Raw genomic sequence first — 20456 nt, 5'->3', positions numbered from 1 at the left:
GCACGAGTCAGAAATAAGAAAATATCTCCAGAAATAGATCCCATTCAAAGATACCAAAGAAATGGATGCAGCCTTTAACCAAGAGCTCACTGTGATCACGCACACAGTACTTGCCTGTCAACAAGGCCAGGAACAAATTTTGTAAGAGAAATTAAAATCACCCTATTTCTCTTTGGTTAGGTAGCATAATACATTAATTCCAGACAACAAGAGCATTGAGCTTTCTATTTTGACTTGTATGAACAAAAGCTGCAGGCTTTTGACCTTAAGTAAGTAAGACGTACATATATACCTGGATAAATCTGGTGACCTATGATGATCTACACTAATGTTTTTTTGGGGGAGAACTTGTTTTCCTATGAAAAAGCTGTCATGTACAATCATTAAAAAAAAAACACCAAGAAAATTGGAAAAGCCCTCCATAGGCTTTTTCTCACTGGCTACTCTGTTAATAATGTTGTTTTGCTATTTGCCAGACCCTGCCAATTACTTCCACTTGGAAAGAAGGCTGAAGGGTAAATACATGAGAAAAATTGTCTTTGCCGGCAACAAGACTGAACTGTTTTAGACTGTAACTCTCAGTTTCTGATAGAACCTTTTAAAAGTACCCACGGACCCACAAACTCCAGAATTTTACATTCCTCTTCCTTTGCAGCTAATGTAAAACTTCAGGAGCATACGTAAAACACCTGAGAGATGGCAAGGTTGCAGCACAAAAGAAAAAAAAAAAATACTGCAGTCCTACCTTCCTGAATGCTCAGAAACTATTTTCTCTTGGTCTGCCTTTCCTCCTGTAACCTCTCTACCAGAGCCAAGCATTTTCCTCTGGTCACAGCAAACAGCTGCAGCTCCCTCTGTGCATTACTCAGTACAGGTATTAATTACATGATATAAGCTAATCAGTCAATACATCTGCCAGTCCTAGATTTCTTCTCACTTCTGCTGTTCACCCACCTGTTGTCACTTCTGCACTCTCAGAAATATGTATATAAGGAAGTGAAGCTGAGAATTCCTGACAACGTGACATCATTCCTGCACTGTACTTTGCATCTTACTGGATACTCCCACCCACAGTACTTCGTCTCTGGCCGTGAGTTACCTTTGTTGCCACATGGATATTGGATCCTTTCTCCAAAAGTAAGGTCACCATGTCAGTGTGACCTTCTTGGGAGGCCAAATGAAGCGGAGTGACTCCCTGCTTGGTCAAAATGTTGGTCTCAGCCCCATAGTTCAATAGAGTGGAAGCTATCTGCATCTGGTTTTTCTTGGCAGCAATATGCAGAGGAGTGTATCCATTCTAACACCAGTCAGGAAACAAAATGAGAATAAAGTTAACACAACAGCCATGTAAGCCTAAGAGGTCAGCTACCATAAAGCAGCATTATTTTATGTTACCCTTTATTACTAGATATGAGGGTTCATTACATTTTCAAAGCCAGACATGTCCCACATGGCCCTGCTGTTGTGTTGCTTTGTCCATCTGTTATTTTCACCATCTAAACAAGAACAAAGCCAGCCCTTGCTAGGGTGGGCAGGACTGTTCAGCAGATACCTCCAAATTATCCCCGAGTTTGACACCTACATTTTGAATAACCTATGTTGTAAATATTCACTTTTGACTGATGAGTGACATTCTCAGCGATGAGTGATGGGTGCACACTCTTCATCACATTATGCTTTTTCGGAGCGTGTGGGTAGAGGTGTGTTTGCATATGGAATTTTGATACAGCTCATCACGGCACTGGCTGGAAACAGCAACAGGGAGAAATGTTTTTCTGAGCAAATTAACAATTTAAGCAAAGTAGAATGGCATTGATGGTTCTTTCTGGCAATAAGACAACTTCCCATTTTAATTGCTTTACAACACACTGTGGGGGAAAATTCTGGGTTACAGCAGACAGTCTCCCTGGAGGTGTTCTGCGGGCTGGTCTATGTTTGGGTTTTGTTTTAAAAGGAAGCTTTACCAAACTATCCTACTGCAACTGCAGCTTTTGCTACTCTGCATGCACCGCTATGGAAACCACAGATCTGATACGATCACTTCACAGACAAGCCGCATTTTTTGGCAGCACATACAACAGCAGCCTCACATGGGGCAGAACATTCTGACATCAGCACCAATCTGGTTGTTATTTTCGCCTTTTAGTAGCCTCTGCCTAACATAGCGATATCATGACACCGCTCCTAACCCCAGAATGAATTCTCTGTATGCGTGGTCAGAATATGCATATCATTTCTAATATTACACAATGCTAAAGTGACCTCCAGCTATGACTGAAGCCCATAAAACTGGGCTGAGACACATACTTAGATACACATACATATTTTTCAGTATTTTTCATATTTTACGTTCTTCTTCAACAGAGGTCTGAGGGAGCTGTATGCTAACTCACACAGCGGCCCAGCTTCCCGCCAGGAGCCTCAGGCAGCTCAGCCACTCACCCGGTCCCATCTCGTCCACCCAAAGCCCCCCCAACCCCTCCAGGCATCCCATTCCACTGTCTGACCCCACACACCCTGGCAATTACTTATTTTTTTTCACAGAACCACGCGTCATGTCTGTTGGGAAGGAGCTGTGAGCCCAGCGAGCCCACCGCTGACCATGGCCCCAGGCGCCGCATCTGTGTGTGTGTTAAACCCCCCCGGGTGGTGACGCCGCCCCCTCCCCGGGCAGCCTGTGCCCGTGCCGGGCCACCCTTTCCCTGAAGACATTTTTCCCGATATCCAGCCTAAACCTGCCCTGGCGCAGCCTGGGGCCGTTCCCTCTTGTCCTGTCGCTTGTTCCCTGGGAGCAGAGACCGACCCCCCCTCACAGCCCCTGTCAGGCAGCTGTGGGGAGCAGTCAGGCCCCCCCAGCCCCTCTCCAGGCACACACCCCCGGCCGCGGGCGGGCTCCCCTCAGGCGGGCGGCGGGGCTCACCTTGGCGGTGGCGTGTGGCGAGGCGCCCTTCTCCAGCAGCAGCAGCGCCACCTTCTGGTTGTCGTAGTGGGCCGCCACGTGGAGGGGGGTGAGGCCGTTCTGTAAGGGCGGTTACGGCGTTAGGCTGCGCTCGGCGGGGGCGGCCGCGTTACGGAGCCGTTAGTGCGGGACGGGAGGGGACAAGAGGGGACGGGAGGGGCGGGGGGCAAAGCCAGGGCAGTGGGCATGGCCAGGGGCGGCGGCCGCCGTTAGTGGGGAGAAGCGGTGGCGCGGGGTGAGCGCGGGCGGCCGCACGGGTTGTCCCCTCTCAGGGCGCAGGCTGAGGGGATGCCGCCGCGGGGCGCCCCCGTGTTCGCCCTCTCGGGTCTGGGCAGTGCGATGGCCCCGACGCTTCCCGAGAGCCCCGTGGGCCCTCAGCACCCCGTGCCCTCCTGCCAGGGCCGCGGACCCCACACATGGCCATCACCGTGGGGGAGCGCGGCCCTAACAAAGGGCTGCGGTCGCCTTCCGTGTGCGTGTTTCACGCAGCTCTCGCTTAAGGAAGAATCCAAAATGCTGCTGACTTGTTTTTTTCTTTCACAGCAGTACCTTGCCAGCTGAATCAGGAGAGGCACGACGCTGCAGCAGGAGCTTTGCCACTTCCAGGCTCCCGTATTTGGCCGCCACATGCAAAGGTGTGAATCCCTTCTGAAAAAATCCAGGAGACAAAAAGCAGATGTTTGCGTTAAAGGTCAGGCTGACATCTCTCTTCTAAGAACTACATCTTATGTGCTTACTCTTCAAGCTATATTCTAGCTCGCAGAATCAAGTCATACCTGGAAAGAGCATCACCTCTTGAAAGCACTTTGAGATGCATGAAATACAAGAAAATAACTTTTCCTTATATTATTCTGTCTCAAGTACATGCTGTCAGGCTGGCAGACATCTTATCTGATGCAGACTCTACTAGCGACATACACTCTGTGTGTGGGCAACAAAGGCACATGTTCAAATTCCTACTCCAAACCAGCTTCACTTTTTAGTTCCATGATGACAGCTTAAGAAGTATTTCCTGTATCAATTGTTGCCAGTAACAATGAAACACCAACCAAATTCAGTGAGGAAAGCTCCAAACATCATATTCCTCCTTTAGAGTTTGGTGAAGAATGATGTGTACTGGGACTCATGTACCACACAGTCACCGAGTTCTGCCGCAGTCTCTGAACTGCAGCTAAAAAAAAAGTCATGCCTGACTCAATGGCAGTGCTTTTGGAAACACACTGCAACAAGGCTGAAAACCTTGTCTTTTAGAGAGTCCTTTTCTGTATGTTTTAATAATGCTTGTCAGTACAACAGAGGTGTAAGGTCCATGACAAACTAACATGCTCTTTGCTGGATCTTTTAAATTTAAAAAACCGTGTTGATAAGGAAACCCATGGATGCAAGACAGTAGGTGGCAGGTTGCACTGCTGCCCTGACAGCGATTCCAGGGAACTACAATGACCTATCTGACTGACACGTAAGTGATGTGTAACGTTTATTATCATTATCATCTTGTTCCATTAATCCCACCTTAGAAAGGGTTTACATCAGGGAGTCTCAAATATTTCCAGTATCATGAATCACAGGTTTGTAGAGAGATCACCTAGTGGACTACTACATCTCCTATTCATAATTATAGAGTGCTCCTGCAGTACTAAAGCAATATAGGAAATTAGGAAAGTATTTAGTGTATTTTTAGCCACTCTAATGTGATTTAACAGCTGGATAAAAGCAGAACAGCAAGGATTCCCAGTAATCATTGGATCATAATTTGAAAATTGCTGGTTTAGTCTTCTAAACCCTGGAAGACACCCCATTGTTCAAAAATATGTTTTAAGCTCCAGCTGGAAAATCAGGGGTACTTAAGACCTAAAACAAGAGTGAGACTTAAATGATCCTCACTTAATCACACATGATAAATTTGGAAAAGCTATCTTGGCACATAATTAATTCTGGTTGCAGCTGTTTTCTTATGCGTTCATCATTCTGCTAGGAATCTATTGGTAAACATTTTTGGCTAACAAAGCAACAAAGATTCTGCAGACTATTTCTTTTAAAACCCCAGACAAAATGGCCTATTGTGTCATATGACACCTCATTTATAGAACCACTGAAAATAGATTCAGCGTTAGATGCGACGGGACAGATGCTGACTTGTATGTTTTAGGAACATTCCCTTCAGCTAGCACAGATCAGAATTATTTTACTATTTAAATAAACAAGATATTGAAGACTAAGCAGGCCTGTTCCCAAAATTTAAAAAATTTTGGCCAAAAAAGCCCTACCCATAACACAATGGGAAAGAGAGAAACAAGGACTTGGTGTACTATTTAAAACTGTCAGGACCATGTATTTATCACGATCTGCATTTGGCTCCAGTGGGAACCAAACTCCCAACTTCAGATGACAGCAAAACATATCAAAATTTGATTAACTTCCGATACTTTACTTCAGTCTATTGGGTCGCTGTTGATTAAAAAAACAGAAAACCCAAACTAGTTCAGCTTCTTAGTGTGAAAGGACATTCTGCGTGGAACAGGCGTGCGCTGGCACAAGCTACCTGTGCTACTGGAATGCAGGCGTAAAGCATTTTGTCTTACTTTGGTGGACATGGAGTGTGAGGCACCTGCCTCCAGGAGAACTGATGCGACATCAACTTGTCCCTCTCTGGCAGAGATGTGCAGTGGAGTGTACCCATTAGTTGTTGCGGCATCAGGGTGGGCCATGTGCTGTAGCAGAAGCTGGACGATCTCCGTTTTACCCAAGCGAGAAGCAATGTGCAGTGGAGTCTGTTCTTCCTACAACTCAAATCGAGTAGATAATTAGTGCAGGTAGAACCACCCTGAACACACTACTCTGGTTGATCCCAACAGATCTCTCCAGGCATTTGTCTTGCAAAAAATCATAGGAAGTAATAGCACAAAGAAAGGCAGTAACAGAGGGCTCGGGTTAAATTTGCAATGAGCTTCGGCAAGGTCTTATTAGAACAGAGAGAACTACAAAGGAAAACACTGTTCTTCTCTTTCATCAAGCAGATAGCACACATCTCACTGTGAGCATCACTTACTCCTCTGTGTTCTTAATCTGTTTTACAACAGCTGTACCTTGCTTTACAAACAGTCCCCTTGGTTTCAAAATCTGGCACTAACTGCTATCAGAACCTCTGCTGTTTGGGTTTAGGACATGGCTGTGCACCTCCTTGCTCAAACAGAATAGCTATTGCTGGTGTGAGTCAGGTGCGTTCTAGCTGGGATGGAGTTAATTTTCATCACAGCAGCCCGTATGGTGCACTGTTCTACATTTCTGACCAAGAAAGCATTGATAATGCACCAGTGTTTTAGCTATTGCTGAACAGTGCTTACACAACACCGAGACGTGCTCTGTTTCTCCCTCTGCCGCCCCAGGGAATAGGCTGGGGGTGGGCAAGAGGCTGCGAGGGGACACAGCCAGGACAGCTGGCCTGAGTTGACCCAAGAGATAATCCATACCATATAACATCATGCTCGGCAATAAAACAAGGGGGTGACTTTTTCCAAAGGAGCCACTGCTCAGAGACTGGCTGGGCATTGCTCTGCTGGTGGGAGGTGGTGAGCGATTGCTTTTGCATTGCTTGTGGGGAGGAGGAGTTGGTTTTGTGGTTTGGGTTTTTTTCCTTTAACCTTCACCTATTAAACTGTCTTTATTTCAGCCCAAGAGATTTTCTTGCTTTTGCCCTTCCAGTTCTCTCCCCCATCCCACTGTAGGGGCAGTGAGCGAACAACTGAGCAGGGCTGAGCTGCCAGACAGGGTCAGCCCGCCGCACGCATTCCCTTTGGAAGATCTGTGCAGAAGTAAGTTCTTGTTTTCAGAACTCGTTTTAGGTGTGCTTAACATTGTACCAACAGATCAAATAGAAATGAAATTGCTCCTCCCTAGCTCCCCTGTTTCAGCTATGTTTTTTGAGTAAGATAAAGCAAAGATAATTGTAAGCAGAACACCTACCCTTGCTCGGGCATCAACCAGGGCCCCATTTCTCAGAAGGCAGCGAACTACTTCCACCTGCCCAGCACGTGCCGCCATGTGCAACGCAGTTTCTCCACGCTGCAGAGAAGCAAAAGTGTTTCAGTGTCCTAAACCTCCATGAAGAGACAGAGCTCCGATGGTGTAAATTCCACCCACGTCTGCTTGTGCAGAGACCCGCCTTCCTGCCAGCTGAGGCTCTGGCTTCAGACCCAGCAACAGGTGGTTCAGGAAGGGGTGTGCATCCATGTCGCTGGGCCTGGGTAGGCATTGCCTTTGCAAACTCGGACAAACCTAATCTCACTACAGAGGGCCAGTATGAAAATCCTAGCTTATAGAAAATTCTACCGTATAGACGCCTGTGGTCACATATGTTCCCTAGCTTTCTACATAACACTGCATCAGCTTGTGTGCTGCACAGGAGATAAGAATATATTGAGCCTGTCTCTCTCAAGGGATCATGAGGCACATGAGCCTCAAGATGGAAGGGGATATTTTTCCAGATGGTCTCTTCCTGCACACTGTGTGGAGCTGGCAGCATTAAAAGGCCTTGCAATGGCTGTGCACAGCTGAGCCAGCATATGAAATGTGTAAAATCTGTGCTCAGCAGCACGGCTACGTCTGCAGGCTATGGAGTGAATCCTGTTTCAAGCCTTCTGTAGCCCACAGAATCTGAAGGAGAATATGAAGTTTTGGAAAGCTGACTGGAGTGATGTGGAATTTCAGATCAGGATAACAAAGTATGAATGACACATTCAAAGCATTTACTTTTGCACAGGTTTGCAAAGGAACACTGAACGCGAGTATTCCTTGACGATGGCATTTCTAGCTTAATTTTGCACTGACCAACATTCTTTGAGTGCACTGTCCTGAAGTGAACTAAAAGGGTCCCTGTACAGTTCATCAGTATCTAGCACATGAGGTACTGACAGTTCCACAACCAGGAGCTCTGTATTTATCTGTTATGTTATGACAACACAGCAGGACCGATCACTCCTTTGTGTTCATTGTTCCTTCTCCTTACTCTAGAGCTGAAGTATATTCTGTTATATGGCTTTTATGCCCACAACTATCAAGTTGAAGTGTAATCACCAAAATGAACACCCTGCATCAGAATCAGGAATCATGTCTTCTTGTCCTTTGTTTAGATGTAGGAAAAGAAGCAGCCTGAGCCAGTCTACTATTATGAAATTCTAATTAAAGCAAACCCTCTTCACCAGGAGTCAATTTATCTTGTCATTTTAAAATTAACATTATATTACCAGCTGTGATTAATAAGTACGCAACAAACAAAATCCCAGTCCTAGCTACAAACCGTAATAGAGAATTTCATCTACATAAACTTTATTACCTGAAGAATGAGCTGTTTAAAATGTGAATAAGGTTTACATTTCACACACACTACAGATCAAATTTCTCTAAAGACCCTTTTGTACTTGGATTAGCAATGCAATTTAGCTTTTGGAAACAGTAATTCAACAGGGAACTTCAGCTTACCAAGTAAAAGCCAAGACACCTGTGTAGCATAAATTGTAAAGTGTTAAACTTTGCACAGAAATGTCTGGTAACACAATACTTTTAATTGCTTCCACAAGAATTTCTTATTGGCTTTCATATCATCAATAAAGTTTTTATATAAAGACTGCTTCTATAAAAAAGTATGAATGCAGTAAGAGACTGTCAAGAAAAGTCTGTTCTAATGATTCAAGCAAACAACTCTGTGTGCTCAAAATTTTTGCTAGGTTTCGTGTAAGATTTTTCTGAGAAAAACTGATGAGACCACTGTTCCTGGATGACTACATCTTTGTTGTTTTTCTGTTGTTGGGAACACCTACCTATAACCTTATTTACTGGTAAAAGGCTGCTTTCAAAGTGCAGGTGTTCCTAAGTTGAATATTTGTTTATCCTGACAAATATGAATGGTAAGATATCTATGAAATACAGCTCAGAAAACTACCATGTTCCTTTTATTGTTATTCCTCTTGGCAACTAAGCTACTGGTATACAAACACTGATTTCTATGGTAAGTCAGGTTCTGCATTTTGTGTTGCCTCCCAAAGGTCACATTTTCTAGATTTAAGCATGTTCTTTCGAAAGGCACCAGCTCCAGGAATTCCCTGTGTAAGAGGAACATCTTGAATTTAACATTCTTACTTTTTGTTTAACTGTTAGGTTTTAAGCATTTTCTATCCTTTCGCTGATACAAACGACACAATTTCATGGCAGCCAGTGAAACTATGCAAGCAGAAATCGGAGCCATTTGGACTTAATTTCATCCTTCAAAACACAGTCTTTGCTGGGACTTGGCTTATAATCAGTTCTGGATGTATTTGGTGAGCTTTGTCTGTTTCTAAGGGAAACTTTACCTACTCAAGCACTATTGAAGAATACATGAAACCACAGATGGCTTATGATGCATATACAATCACCATTTTCCCCCCTTTGCGAAAGGTGCTAGAATAATTTGTCCTAAAATGCAATAAAGTCGTAAAGTATTGTTAAAATGTGACCTTTGGTTGAGCTACATGGTAGGCCAGACCCTTTTCGGAGGAGGTATTGCACAGATGATTCTAGTCAAAGCCATACTCACAATGTTAGTGACATCGGGAGAGGCTCCGTTCTGCAGCAGAAGGAGGACTATGTTCAAGTGGCCCATAAATGCAGCCACGTGTATTGGTGTGAGGCCCGACTGCGAAACAAAGCAAGAGCAGTTTTACTCCTCTGCATGGGCATAGGGAAGGGGCTTCTTCGTTTAAATAAAACATAAGTGAAAGTGAGGCATGATAGGAGAGAGAAAAAAGGAAGTAAAAAGGGAGAGAGAGAAGGAATGTTTCTTCAGGACACGAAACATTTTTCTACCTCTGTTATAGCCTGGATTGAAGCCCCATATTTCACCAGGAGTTCCATGACTTTGATGCGATTTTTCTTGCAGGCAATGTGCAGTGGAGTAAAACCATTCTGTGCAAAAGACAGTCATGTTAGTTAAAAACATGCAGCTACAGTTTCGACACAGCTGCATGCTGACACACTGGGAGCAGAAGTGTTAGAGTACCAGAAGCAACTGTTCCTTAAACACAACAGGTTATGAATTACAGACATCTTCCAGTAGTCTGAGGCAGAACAAAGCAGCAGTGCTGCTTTCTTCTCAGGCAATGGAGAGAAACTGAACTTCCACCTCCAAAACCCAAACACAGGCATGCCCGCTCCGACTTTCAAGTGTATGTGTGTGCACATGTATGTATGCAGTTCCAAAGGTTACACACGTCTATATGTACAAATGACTTAAAGTGGTTTCCAAGATTAGCTAACACAAGGAAAATGTAAGAATTTAGAGTGATCACTTTGAAATCAGTTAAGTGTCTTTTGAAATGTATAAAGCATATTCTGTACCTCTCTAGGAAAAGAACAGAGGTTCCACCTTACTTTGTCTTATTAGAATATCTTGTAGTCTAAGCATCTATGTGTATTTATTTTTACATTTACGCATCAATCTACAGTATCTTATATTCATGTCTATGTGCACATGTGCATTCTGTGAGGTATCTTAAATAAATAATCACTACTTTAGCCATGGTTTCATGATACAAAGTGTTCACACGTGAAGTATTTGTGGCTCCCTTTCCTTTATTCCTGCCCTGCTGAGTCGTAAGGCATTGTAAGCAAGGTGTCAGCCTTGATCTGGATTAAAACAAAATGGGGCAGGGACAGGAATGAATGACAGGTCGGGAAGGGAACATCTAAAAATCAAGATTGCAACCTAGCATTTTGTTTTGTGAGACAGTAGTTTTCGTGTTGTGCTTATTATATGCACATATTCATTTCTTTGGAAATGCTTATTCAGTAAGATCGAAGCCCAGATCAAAGCATGTCTTCATACTCTACACTGTAATACATGCTTTGACTTCAAGCTTTTTTTATGTACTATTATAGTTAAGGCAGGTTAGGTGTGTGCCTAAAGCTAAGCAAACACATTATTTCACCATATGTGAAAAGCACAGGTAACGCTTTTAGATAATGTTGAAGAATTCCTGTGTTCTAATGAAAAGGATCAGTATTACTAAACAACCAGCAGTAGACAGAATTTATCAGTGAAATCTTAGCTCATGGGAAGAGGCATGTGACAGATTATTCTACAGAAAGCTTCTGTTAGGGGAAATGTTAATTACTAGCTCATTTGAAGGTGCTTTAAAGCATATACAAACTGAAAAAGCTAAGAACTCGTATAGTGCTTGTATCCCCAAATAATTTTGCAAACATTAACAATTATTTTTTTATCTATCTGAAAATGGATTATTTGTAACATTTATTCCATCACAGGACTCTGCTGAAAATTACTACTACTATTAGCCTTCTCCAATTTCTAAAGAAAGAATCAAACCCATTAGATATTTTACCTCCCACACAATATATCTCAATATATTTCACAGGGAGTTTTACTGTTTCAGAAGTTTCCATATTTTCACTTAATTTTACTGCTTGAGTTGATTTAATTTTCCTACTTCTATTTCAGTGAGGAACAGTTTGATGGGGGAGAGGAGAAGGCAGAAAAAATGTATCACTAACAGAAACTATGAGCATCATTTAGTATATTAAACACTATAAACAACCCAGAGGCGACAAGTCCCTGATGGGAGATGAAACAAGAGTGAGGAAAAAAAAAAAGAGTCTGGAGGGGAGAGAGTAGAAAGGCAGCGGCCTGAGGGTGTTCTCATTTCATTTCAGATGTTTCTCAGGGAGGGAGGCAGGGAGAGGAACAGAAAGTATATTTCTGGTCATGGAAAGGAAGAAAAAAAATATGTGAGGGCTAGCATACAATGTGTATGTGTGGGTAGCTGAGGAAAGTACAGCTAAAGATAAACAGAAGACTGAAAAGAAAAACAAGAAAGGATGAAAACAGCATCGAAAAAGATCAACCAAATGAACTTGATGCTGAGAAAGACAAAACAAGAAAAGTGTAAGAGGAAGCCAAGAGGCGTTATGGGATATGTGGGTATAGAGAAGCCAAGAAAAATGAGAGGGCCGAAAAAAACTGTTTCAATAAAAAGGGAAGTAAATAAGGATATAAAGGAAATAAAAAGGAAGTAAGGGAAGTACAGATAGGGGAAGCCTTCACAGGAAAACACAGGCTCATACTGAAGGCAAGAAGCTGGGGCAGACGTCAGAGTGGCCAGCAGTGGAAGTTCTGTGGAGGCACTGAATACAGCAGGCAACGGCAGACTTCTTGCCATGCAGAAGTGTCTCAAGTGTACACAGTCTCTTTCTTTCCCCCACTGACTGTAATATATCAGTGTCTTAACTTCCACCCAGCTAACAGTTCAGGGGGACACTTCCTATTAGAGAATATTGGAATGTTGTCTGGGTTTGGATAAACGTTCTTGAAAGCTTTATATGTTCCCGAAGCCAAAAATGATGTTTTTCTCTCAGTTAGGGGATAATGGTCTGGTCAGTGAGTGTTTTCCTGTAAGCATCAGAAAAACTGTTTTTTGAAAAGGAAGGGAAGTGGCACCTAATAGAGGGGAATGTTATGATTTGATAAATGCAGAAATACTAGCTTTTCAATATATTTTCTCTGTGCCAATTAACTTACTGATTCAGTTGAAAGTTTTGAAATTGTGTATCGTATCATATAGTATGGAAAACCAAACCTTTAATTCAGTAAAATAGCAATGCATACATTAGCATCAACTAGAAATGGCTTTGATTTTAGGAACCCCGTAGAGCTTCCAGACCTTATACAACAGCCACTTGTCACAGGACATGGTCCATCACTAGGCCTAAGCACACGAGACAACACTGGTAACCAGCAGGCGTGACAAACCCTGTTGTTACTGCAACTATTTAAGGTCGTTGGGAGTCTGTTGGCAGTTTTCATTTAGCTTTACTGGTAAGAGCTATTCATCTGCCCTGGATAGGTTGGTTACATGACACAGGTGGGACAGGTTTACCAGGGCACGAGCATTGGGATTTGCTCTCTTGTCCAGAAGGAGTTTGGTGACACGATAGTGGCCGCAGTGTGCGGCCACATGGAGGGCGGTCAGGTAATCCAGCGTGACATCGTCCACGGGAGCTTTGTGCTGCAGTAGATGTTTGACGCATTCCACATGGTCACCCTGGGCCGCCATGTGAAGTGGAGAGAGTCCATTCTGCGGCAAAAGAAAATGGCACAGTAACTTCTAGTAACTCTCACTTAGATCGTGACACATATTAGAAGGATGCCATCATGAGTTTGCAGGGTACCCCTACACTGAAACAGAGCCACATCTGAGCTGGAAAAAAAAAGCTGGAAAAAGCTATAGCCACCCCTCCCCTTCCAGCAAATACAGGCAAATTTAGAGGACCATCACATAACTACCTAAAATCAGAATTTAATCAAAACAAAAGAATCTAATGGTCTTGCCTCATGATATAATAAAACATATCTTGACCTTAAAAGACAGTTCCAGGGATACTCATAACAGTAAGACATAGGTTGTATGTTAATTAGCACCTACTTACCATTCATCATATTTATTAAGAAACCTATTTTTTTTAAGTGTTCAATGAAAAAAAAAAAATTATATTGGCAAACCTGACCCCTGAGCTTCTGGGAAATGATACTTTCAACTACCATCATGGTTGGACCTTTTGTTCAAACCATAACACTTGCAGGGCAGTGGAAGCAGAGGTTTTATAGCCCTGTCTGGCTTTAATATATCTTTTTGTAAATATTCAAGTCCATGGAAGGTAGACAATTAAGAGGAAAGAGAACTGTTGCTATTAATATGTATAACAAGTTATTTTCAGAAAAAAATAGTTTTAATATTTACATATTTGTCTGTCTCCAGTTTGGAACTATCTATTTCACTTAGAAGCTAAAAGTGGAAGTTGTTTTAAAATCTAATTCCATTTTACACACAATAATGTACTTTAAGAGCGTTGTTTAAAGACAGACTATAACTTACAGACTTGAATGAGAAACTGACTGTCACCTGGAAGGAGGGAATTATTCACTGCACAGTTCTGCTTTGCTCAATCCTTGACACAGTGGGGACATCCAGATGCTGCCACAGCAATGCTGGTATTTTGTCCTGATGGGCAACATCTGCCTTTGAATGGCAACATCTGGGAATCCTGCCTGAAGTGTGCACAATATATGTGGCAGGATCTATTCTGAGCCTCTCTGCCTTAGTGAAGCAAGGGTGTTGACACATGAAGTTCTTTCTCCAAATGTTCTTCCACCAAAGGAATCAGTGAAACTATAAAGAATCTTTTCCCTACTATTCCCATCTCCCTGTGGATCCCTCCTGCATAAACAGGTGACTTGGACTACTTGGTGTTTTCAAGGATGCATAGCTTGAGCACATCCTTATTTGATGTAGTTGATAAGCTTGCAACCCAGTGATAAAACCTCCTGAAGACTATAGAGAGAAACAATAAGGGTAACTATGGTTCAGAATACACTAATTGCCCTTGTTTTGAGCCATGTTTGAGGGAGTGGGGCCCAGTATGAAACTGGTATTTAAATTGTTTGTCCCTCCTGATCCTGCAGGGGACCTCAAGCATATCATTGCAATACTCTGTTCCACTGTTTTCCAGCTAATACCACCTACCTTTGTCAGGCACTCTGAAATTTACTGTTGTGAAGTGCTGCTCAGTGGGGTTTGCTATTCTACTACCAATAACAATGACCAAAGGGGCAGCATTTGTAAGAAATGCGTTATCTTAGATGTGTGCTTTTCAGAAATAAGTAAGAACACACTGAAATAATTTTCCAAGTCTGAAATAGTCCACAAAAACAATTAGGAGAAGCTGCAGCTCACAGGTCCTAGTTAGCTTGTGTGAAGGATCAGAAAGTACATACCAGGAAACATCTCTCAGGAGAGACTGACCCAGCTTGCCCATCTCTGTGTCCTATGGCCTTAGGAAGCATCACAAACGAAGTGCTTGCAGCAGCACTGTATAACATGTGTTTAGTCTGATATTATAGAAGGGAGGGCAAAGAAGTCTATAGTGTTTCATATATTTGATAAGGATAGTTCCTAATTATGTAAGAAAACCTTATTTTGGCTCATTCTGCCCATTAGTACATTTCCTTTGGGAGAACAGAACTGTTCTTGTCGTTTTCCTTGTCCTTTCAGTGACGTTGAAAATTCCATGGAAAGTTACATAGAGCTGTTAGTATAGTCAGATAAGACACACACCTTGGTCCGTGCAAGCAGTGGGGCACCTCGTTCCAGGAGCAGCTCCACAACTTGGTCATGTCCACTTCTTGCAGCACAGTGCAGCGGGGTGAGTCCATCCTTGAAGTAGAAGGAGGGAAAACAAATGAGCACATCCTTAACTGTCCGCCCTAGCACTCTAAGGAACATCCTTCCAGGAATGCAGCCCAACAAGCATGTAAAAATACTCTTTTTTAACTCCTAAGTGCAGTTGGCTCCACAACACAAAGTTTCATCCCTGTTCTTCCTTCCACCAGTAAAGGACACACTAAGGTTACCATTTCAGAGAGGAAACCCATTGTGTGTGGAAATCTTTTATCAAAGAGGATAAATGTGAGCATCATCACCTCCTTCCCCTCCTTCTCTGTATGGCTTTGAGATTGTATTGCTTCTCCCTGGATAATGCGTGCTGGGCCAAGGATGCTCCTTTAATCACCCCTTGTCCTTTGGATTGCTTTTGATGCAGGGATGAAATAAGAAATGCTCATACTAGAAAATTTACTTTAGAATTATTTTTCTTTTAAACAGGTAGCAGAAGAAAGAAGATTTTAAAACAGAGAAAAAGATAAGGAGAGAAACAAGCAGAAAACCTTTCCTTTCTGAGATCTGAATGGTGAATAAAGAGCTAACAATTTTTTGCTAAAATTGCTGTAAGACCACCAACTCCACAATATTTTTTCCATTGCAGAACACCACCCTATACCAAAACACTTGCTCAGGCTACTCAGTAAAGATCACAGCAGTGATAGCAGATGTGTCAATGAAACACTGAGCTAGCAGAATGCATTCTAAATAATTCTGCTACAGTTTGGACTTTATGCAGAAAATACAGGAAATATAAGGCAAGAAAAATGGTTACAAAAGAATATTAGTGCTAAATGACAGAAAAAAGAAAATGCATAAGATCTAGAAAGCTAAGTTTTCATCTCATTTATCTCAATACTGTTCAAGCATGGACTTGGAGGAGTCATGAATACTCATTCAACAGAGATAGGTTTATAAAGGTGAACTGGCAATAGCTTTTAATCACAAGAAAAGCCTTCTTCCTTTGAGCCACTGCTCATCTTAGATGAGACAGATGCTGTTATTCTAGGGTACTTTCTGAAGAATCCAGTAACAGATTAATATACTGGTCTGAGATAGATTAATTACTTAGAGGTTAAAAACATACAAAAAACATGGCCTTAAGTATGAGCTAGTGGCCCTGCTCCATTCGCTGATACAGTTTGCCTTGCTGGAGTTCAGAGGAAGTCTACATCACTATATTTTTACTGCTACTGCTAACATTTTAAAATTAAAAATAGCTTTAGACTGCACAGTGCCATTGCAATTGAAAGATCATTTTGGCTATGCAAACATAGCCCTGTAATACGCTAGAAAAGGTAGTTCCAAGGAGCAGATGCTCCCTTACCCTCGGTTTCGAAAGCACAGAGCACCTTTCAGAGCCTGCAGTGCAACACAGCTCCTCGGCAGTGAGGATCTGAGGTCTGTGGGGAGGAATTTTTCTCCCTTACCTATCTACTGTTGCCAGAGATTTTTCAGAAATGTGTGAAGGGGTTAGGTGTGCCTTGACACTTACCATCTCAGAGGCATCACTAAAACCCATGGAAGCTTTGCAATGAAATTCAACAGATGCAAGATCAAACCTGCAAACAGAATTCAGGGCTGTTCTGGACCTGGCAGATGGGGTCAGTGTGAAGGAATAGGGTGTAACTAGCATATGGGGGGGTGGGGGGAGTGGGGGGGTGTCTGCACTGAAACTTCAGTCCCCTACATCAAGTCTTTATACGCCCAGCTGGGGTATATTTACATCTCACTGCCAGAGCAGTTCATACACACAGTTTCCAATAGTATTACTAAGGTGAGGAATATATCCCCCTTTCTAGAGGAGGTATTTATTTGATACCTCTTCCCAGTTTCTATATTTTGCTCTGTATTTTCAGTCAATGTGGGAGGTACGCTTTCCCTATCTGCACAGTGACTTTGATATTATTTTATTTAATAAAATGGCAAAAGAAAGGTAGAATTGTGTGAACCCTTGAAAAAAGAAAAAAAAAAAAAAACCAAACAAAAACCACAACAGGACAGATCCCCAGAGGGAGAAAAAAGAAGAAAAATGCAAGCTACAAAACACATCAACTCCTCAAGAAAGTCAAGCTAAAACAAAAATAAGCACTAAATCATTAAAAAGCATTATTTCTCCTCTGTTCTTATCTACAATCCCCTCTAAAAGTGGGGATAAAAGTTTTCTACCTATCCTATTCTGTCCTGTCATACCATTATAAATGCATCATCATTTACTGTCTGTGCACTTTCCAGCAGGTGAATGAAGCAATATGCTTTGTGGCCTTCCCATATAACTCTCTTCCCTCCTCCTGCCCTGGGGGAAAACAGCATATAATTTTTTAAAAATATTGCCTATTTAATACTTCAGATTCTATTTTTGCTTATATGTTTTCTTCAAGGTGAGGGAAACTGAGAAGAGAGAGTTGTTGTAGTGGAAGAATTAGTACGTAATACCATGAAGATAAACTAACATTAGCCAACATCAAGAGACACACTGGTATACCAGATCAGTCCTCTTTTGCACCATTACCTATTTGCTATGAACCTCAGTGCTCTGAAATCTGTTGCAGGACTTTGCCTATGTGCTTTTTTAATCATTCCATTGCTAATTGATACATCACGTAAACTGAAGAACACATGCTGACCAAAATACCAAACACATCATTTGACACTACGTACAACACTGGGTTGAAGAGACACAGACTTTGAAGCACAGATAATGGATATCCCATAAACACAAAGGCCACCATGCTGGGAGACAAGAAATTTAGCGATTTAATATCATAAGTAGTCAAATATTTATCTTCTCATCCCAAACAGCACATAATGGAGAGTTAAACGTTTTCATCTTCCAAGTGAAACCCTGCACCTGGTGTTCTGTTGTTGCCGTACGTGGTGCTCTCCTAGCTCACGCTTTCCAAAGTAACCAACAGCTGGGTCACTGCTAGAAATGACACTACAATCCTCTCTGTATGTACAGAACCCATGAAATCCCATCAGTCCTAAGTTCCTCTTAAATGGCTCTCAAAGTAGAAGGTAAATTCTTGCCTTTTTAGCTTGAAAATAAATCATTGGTCATTTTTTAGCCTGTAAAATTCATTCTGAATTCTGTGCATGACTCCTAACTGCAGGGTTGGGGAAGATAAATTATTGGGTCCTTTCACAGTGATTAAATTGCTTTACTTCAGCTTACCAGAGAGGCCAAGACAAAAAGAAGCTGTGCTTACGAGAGATTCTTAATAGGAAATTATATGGGCAGCATCTTGACAGTTGTGCACATTCAGTGCTCATTTGAACGAAGATCAATGATAACACATGAAAATTAAAGGCCAAATTATCAAAGAATTCTTCTGAACTGCAGCTGAATAGTCTCATTTTTATAAGGGTGAAATAAAATTTTAGTATTTTGTATGGTAGACATGCAAAATTGCCTAAATTTTCTCTACAAATAAAGGCCTTTCCATTTGTTCATTTTTCATTACTACTAAATCTCACCTCTTTAAAAATGCACAAGGCAAATCTCCCTCTTGCTCCAAGCTCACAGAGTCTTGGCATAATTAAACATGCTCTAAAATATTCCTCCAGGTCTGCCCTTCAAAGTACAAATTTTAGAAATGCAGCAAAAAAATATGCCATGCGTTTGCTTGAGTAATAAGATATTAACTTAAATAATCCTAAATAATAGCCACTATCTATATAGCTTGCATAGATAATCTGTACAACATTCCTTCCCACTCCCTTGTAAACATTATATGAATCCACTCAATTTTTTATAGTAAATATCTGCATTGTGATTAGATATTTATAATCCGACGTTGCTTTAAGAAACGGCAAAAACTGCCAATGAATTATTAGTGCTCTGTGCACATGTGAAGACTAGAAGAAAATGTCACAGCAGCATTACTGCAGGAACACACACACCCCCCCCCCCGTAAACATAGCACAGTGCCAAAACAGGGTTAGGATCCTGCTACAACGGCTTTATGGTGGGAAACCCACTACCATGCAGAAACAGCAGAAAGCCTTGCCTATTTTGTCAGAATGCATACATACAAAAGGAGACATTATTACAAATAAACCTCATTAGGTTCCCAGAACAAGTGTTAAAGGGTGTCTGAAGCACATTCACCACAAAAAAACCAAGCCAAAACAAGCAAATAACCAACCAACCAAACAAAAAGATCTGAGTTCCAGGCCCCATAGATTCCTTCCTTTTCTTTTTCCACTGGTATTGCACATCTCTGTGACGGACCTTCCACTTCTGTCAGCTCCAGCTGAGCCGCCTTCCTTTCCTGTGGCCCTTCTCCAACCCCAATGGCATGCCAGACGTTCTCCCCACCATTATTGCCTCTACTGCCCTCTCCAGCTCCAGCTGCCGCGCTCCAGGCACACAACATGTTTACTTTCCCACACAATAAGCTTTCCATTCCAAGACTAGATGCTGTGTTTCATTCCTGGAATTTTTTTTCTACTGGAAATATTCTGGACGAAAGCCTGCAAGAGGATTCTAAAGTCCCAGAGCAAGAAAAATTTAATTCCAGTGTTGGCAAGATTCAATAGAAAGAACGCAAAATGTGTGACAAACTTCAGCATCTGAGACAGGTGAACATGTTTCTCCCCACCTTCTAAGGGCATTTGCATAGTCCCACAAAAATACCACCAGCAAGGTGACAAAGGCCTCTGATTAACACTGTCTTTCAAAAGTATAAAAGCATTCAAAACCTAAAAATGCCTCACATTCTTGTTCCTTTTTTTCCTTACAGTTTCTATAGCGAGACTAAAAAAATAGAGATAATACAAAAATTGCATTCAGAAAGAATACTCCTAAAATGCTTTAGTAGTCAGTAACATTTCAATGCTCTGCGTATACTTACTGTTACTATTCCATTATAAAAGAATATGGTGGGGTTTTTAATAGAAAAAATATATATATAGGCCATGCTGAAATTGCTCTGCTTTTAAATGCTTAAAATAATTCTCCCTGTAATAATCCTTGCTATGTTTCTGGAAGGCTGTAAATGCAGGTGAGAACTGATAACTGCCACCTTACTCTTGACCACGACATCAATTTAATCACAAACTGACCTTTCCACCACCTTTCAGGTAAATGTGTCGACAATATAGATTTGACTAAGATTTTAAGTATGAAATGTTTTAGCATAAGACATTTTACCCATTAATTAGCAAACAAAACTCCCAATAAGGCTTGTGTGGAAACAGAAGTAGCACAAATGTAGATATAACAGACAGTA

At 41.9% G+C, this 20456-nt stretch overlaps 1 protein-coding gene across 50 annotated transcripts in view; it reads right to left on the bottom strand.

Moving 5' to 3' along the window:
• Positions 1-20456, bottom strand: part of ANK2 (ankyrin 2) — a 355749-nt gene that overhangs the window by 95954 nt on the left and 239339 nt on the right. For 45 of the 50 annotated variants that reach the window (XM_037393591.1, XM_037393582.1, XM_037393573.1 and 42 more), the window contains 9 exons: positions 15121-15219; positions 12886-13083; positions 9800-9898; positions 9531-9629; positions 6923-7021; positions 5542-5739; positions 3509-3607; positions 2921-3019; positions 1100-1297 (listed from right to left, as the gene is read on the bottom strand). In XM_037393591.1, the coding sequence (XP_037249488.1) occupies positions 1100-1297; positions 2921-3019; positions 3509-3607; positions 5542-5739; positions 6923-7021; positions 9531-9629; positions 9800-9898; positions 12886-13083; positions 15121-15219 (1188 nt within the window). The remainder of the gene's footprint in view (positions 1-1099; positions 1298-2920; positions 3020-3508; positions 3608-5541; positions 5740-6922; positions 7022-9530; positions 9630-9799; positions 9899-12885; positions 13084-15120; positions 15220-20456) is intronic. The other 5 variants (XM_037393818.1, XM_037393828.1, XM_037393503.1 and 2 more) reach the window with 2 other exon arrangements.

The sequence above is a fragment of the Falco rusticolus genome, chromosome 1 (genome assembly GCF_015220075.1).
Source record: "Falco rusticolus isolate bFalRus1 chromosome 1, bFalRus1.pri, whole genome shotgun sequence".
Taxonomy (NCBI): domain Eukaryota; kingdom Metazoa; phylum Chordata; class Aves; order Falconiformes; family Falconidae; genus Falco; species Falco rusticolus.
This window is presented reverse-complemented; position numbering and strand designations above follow the sequence as displayed.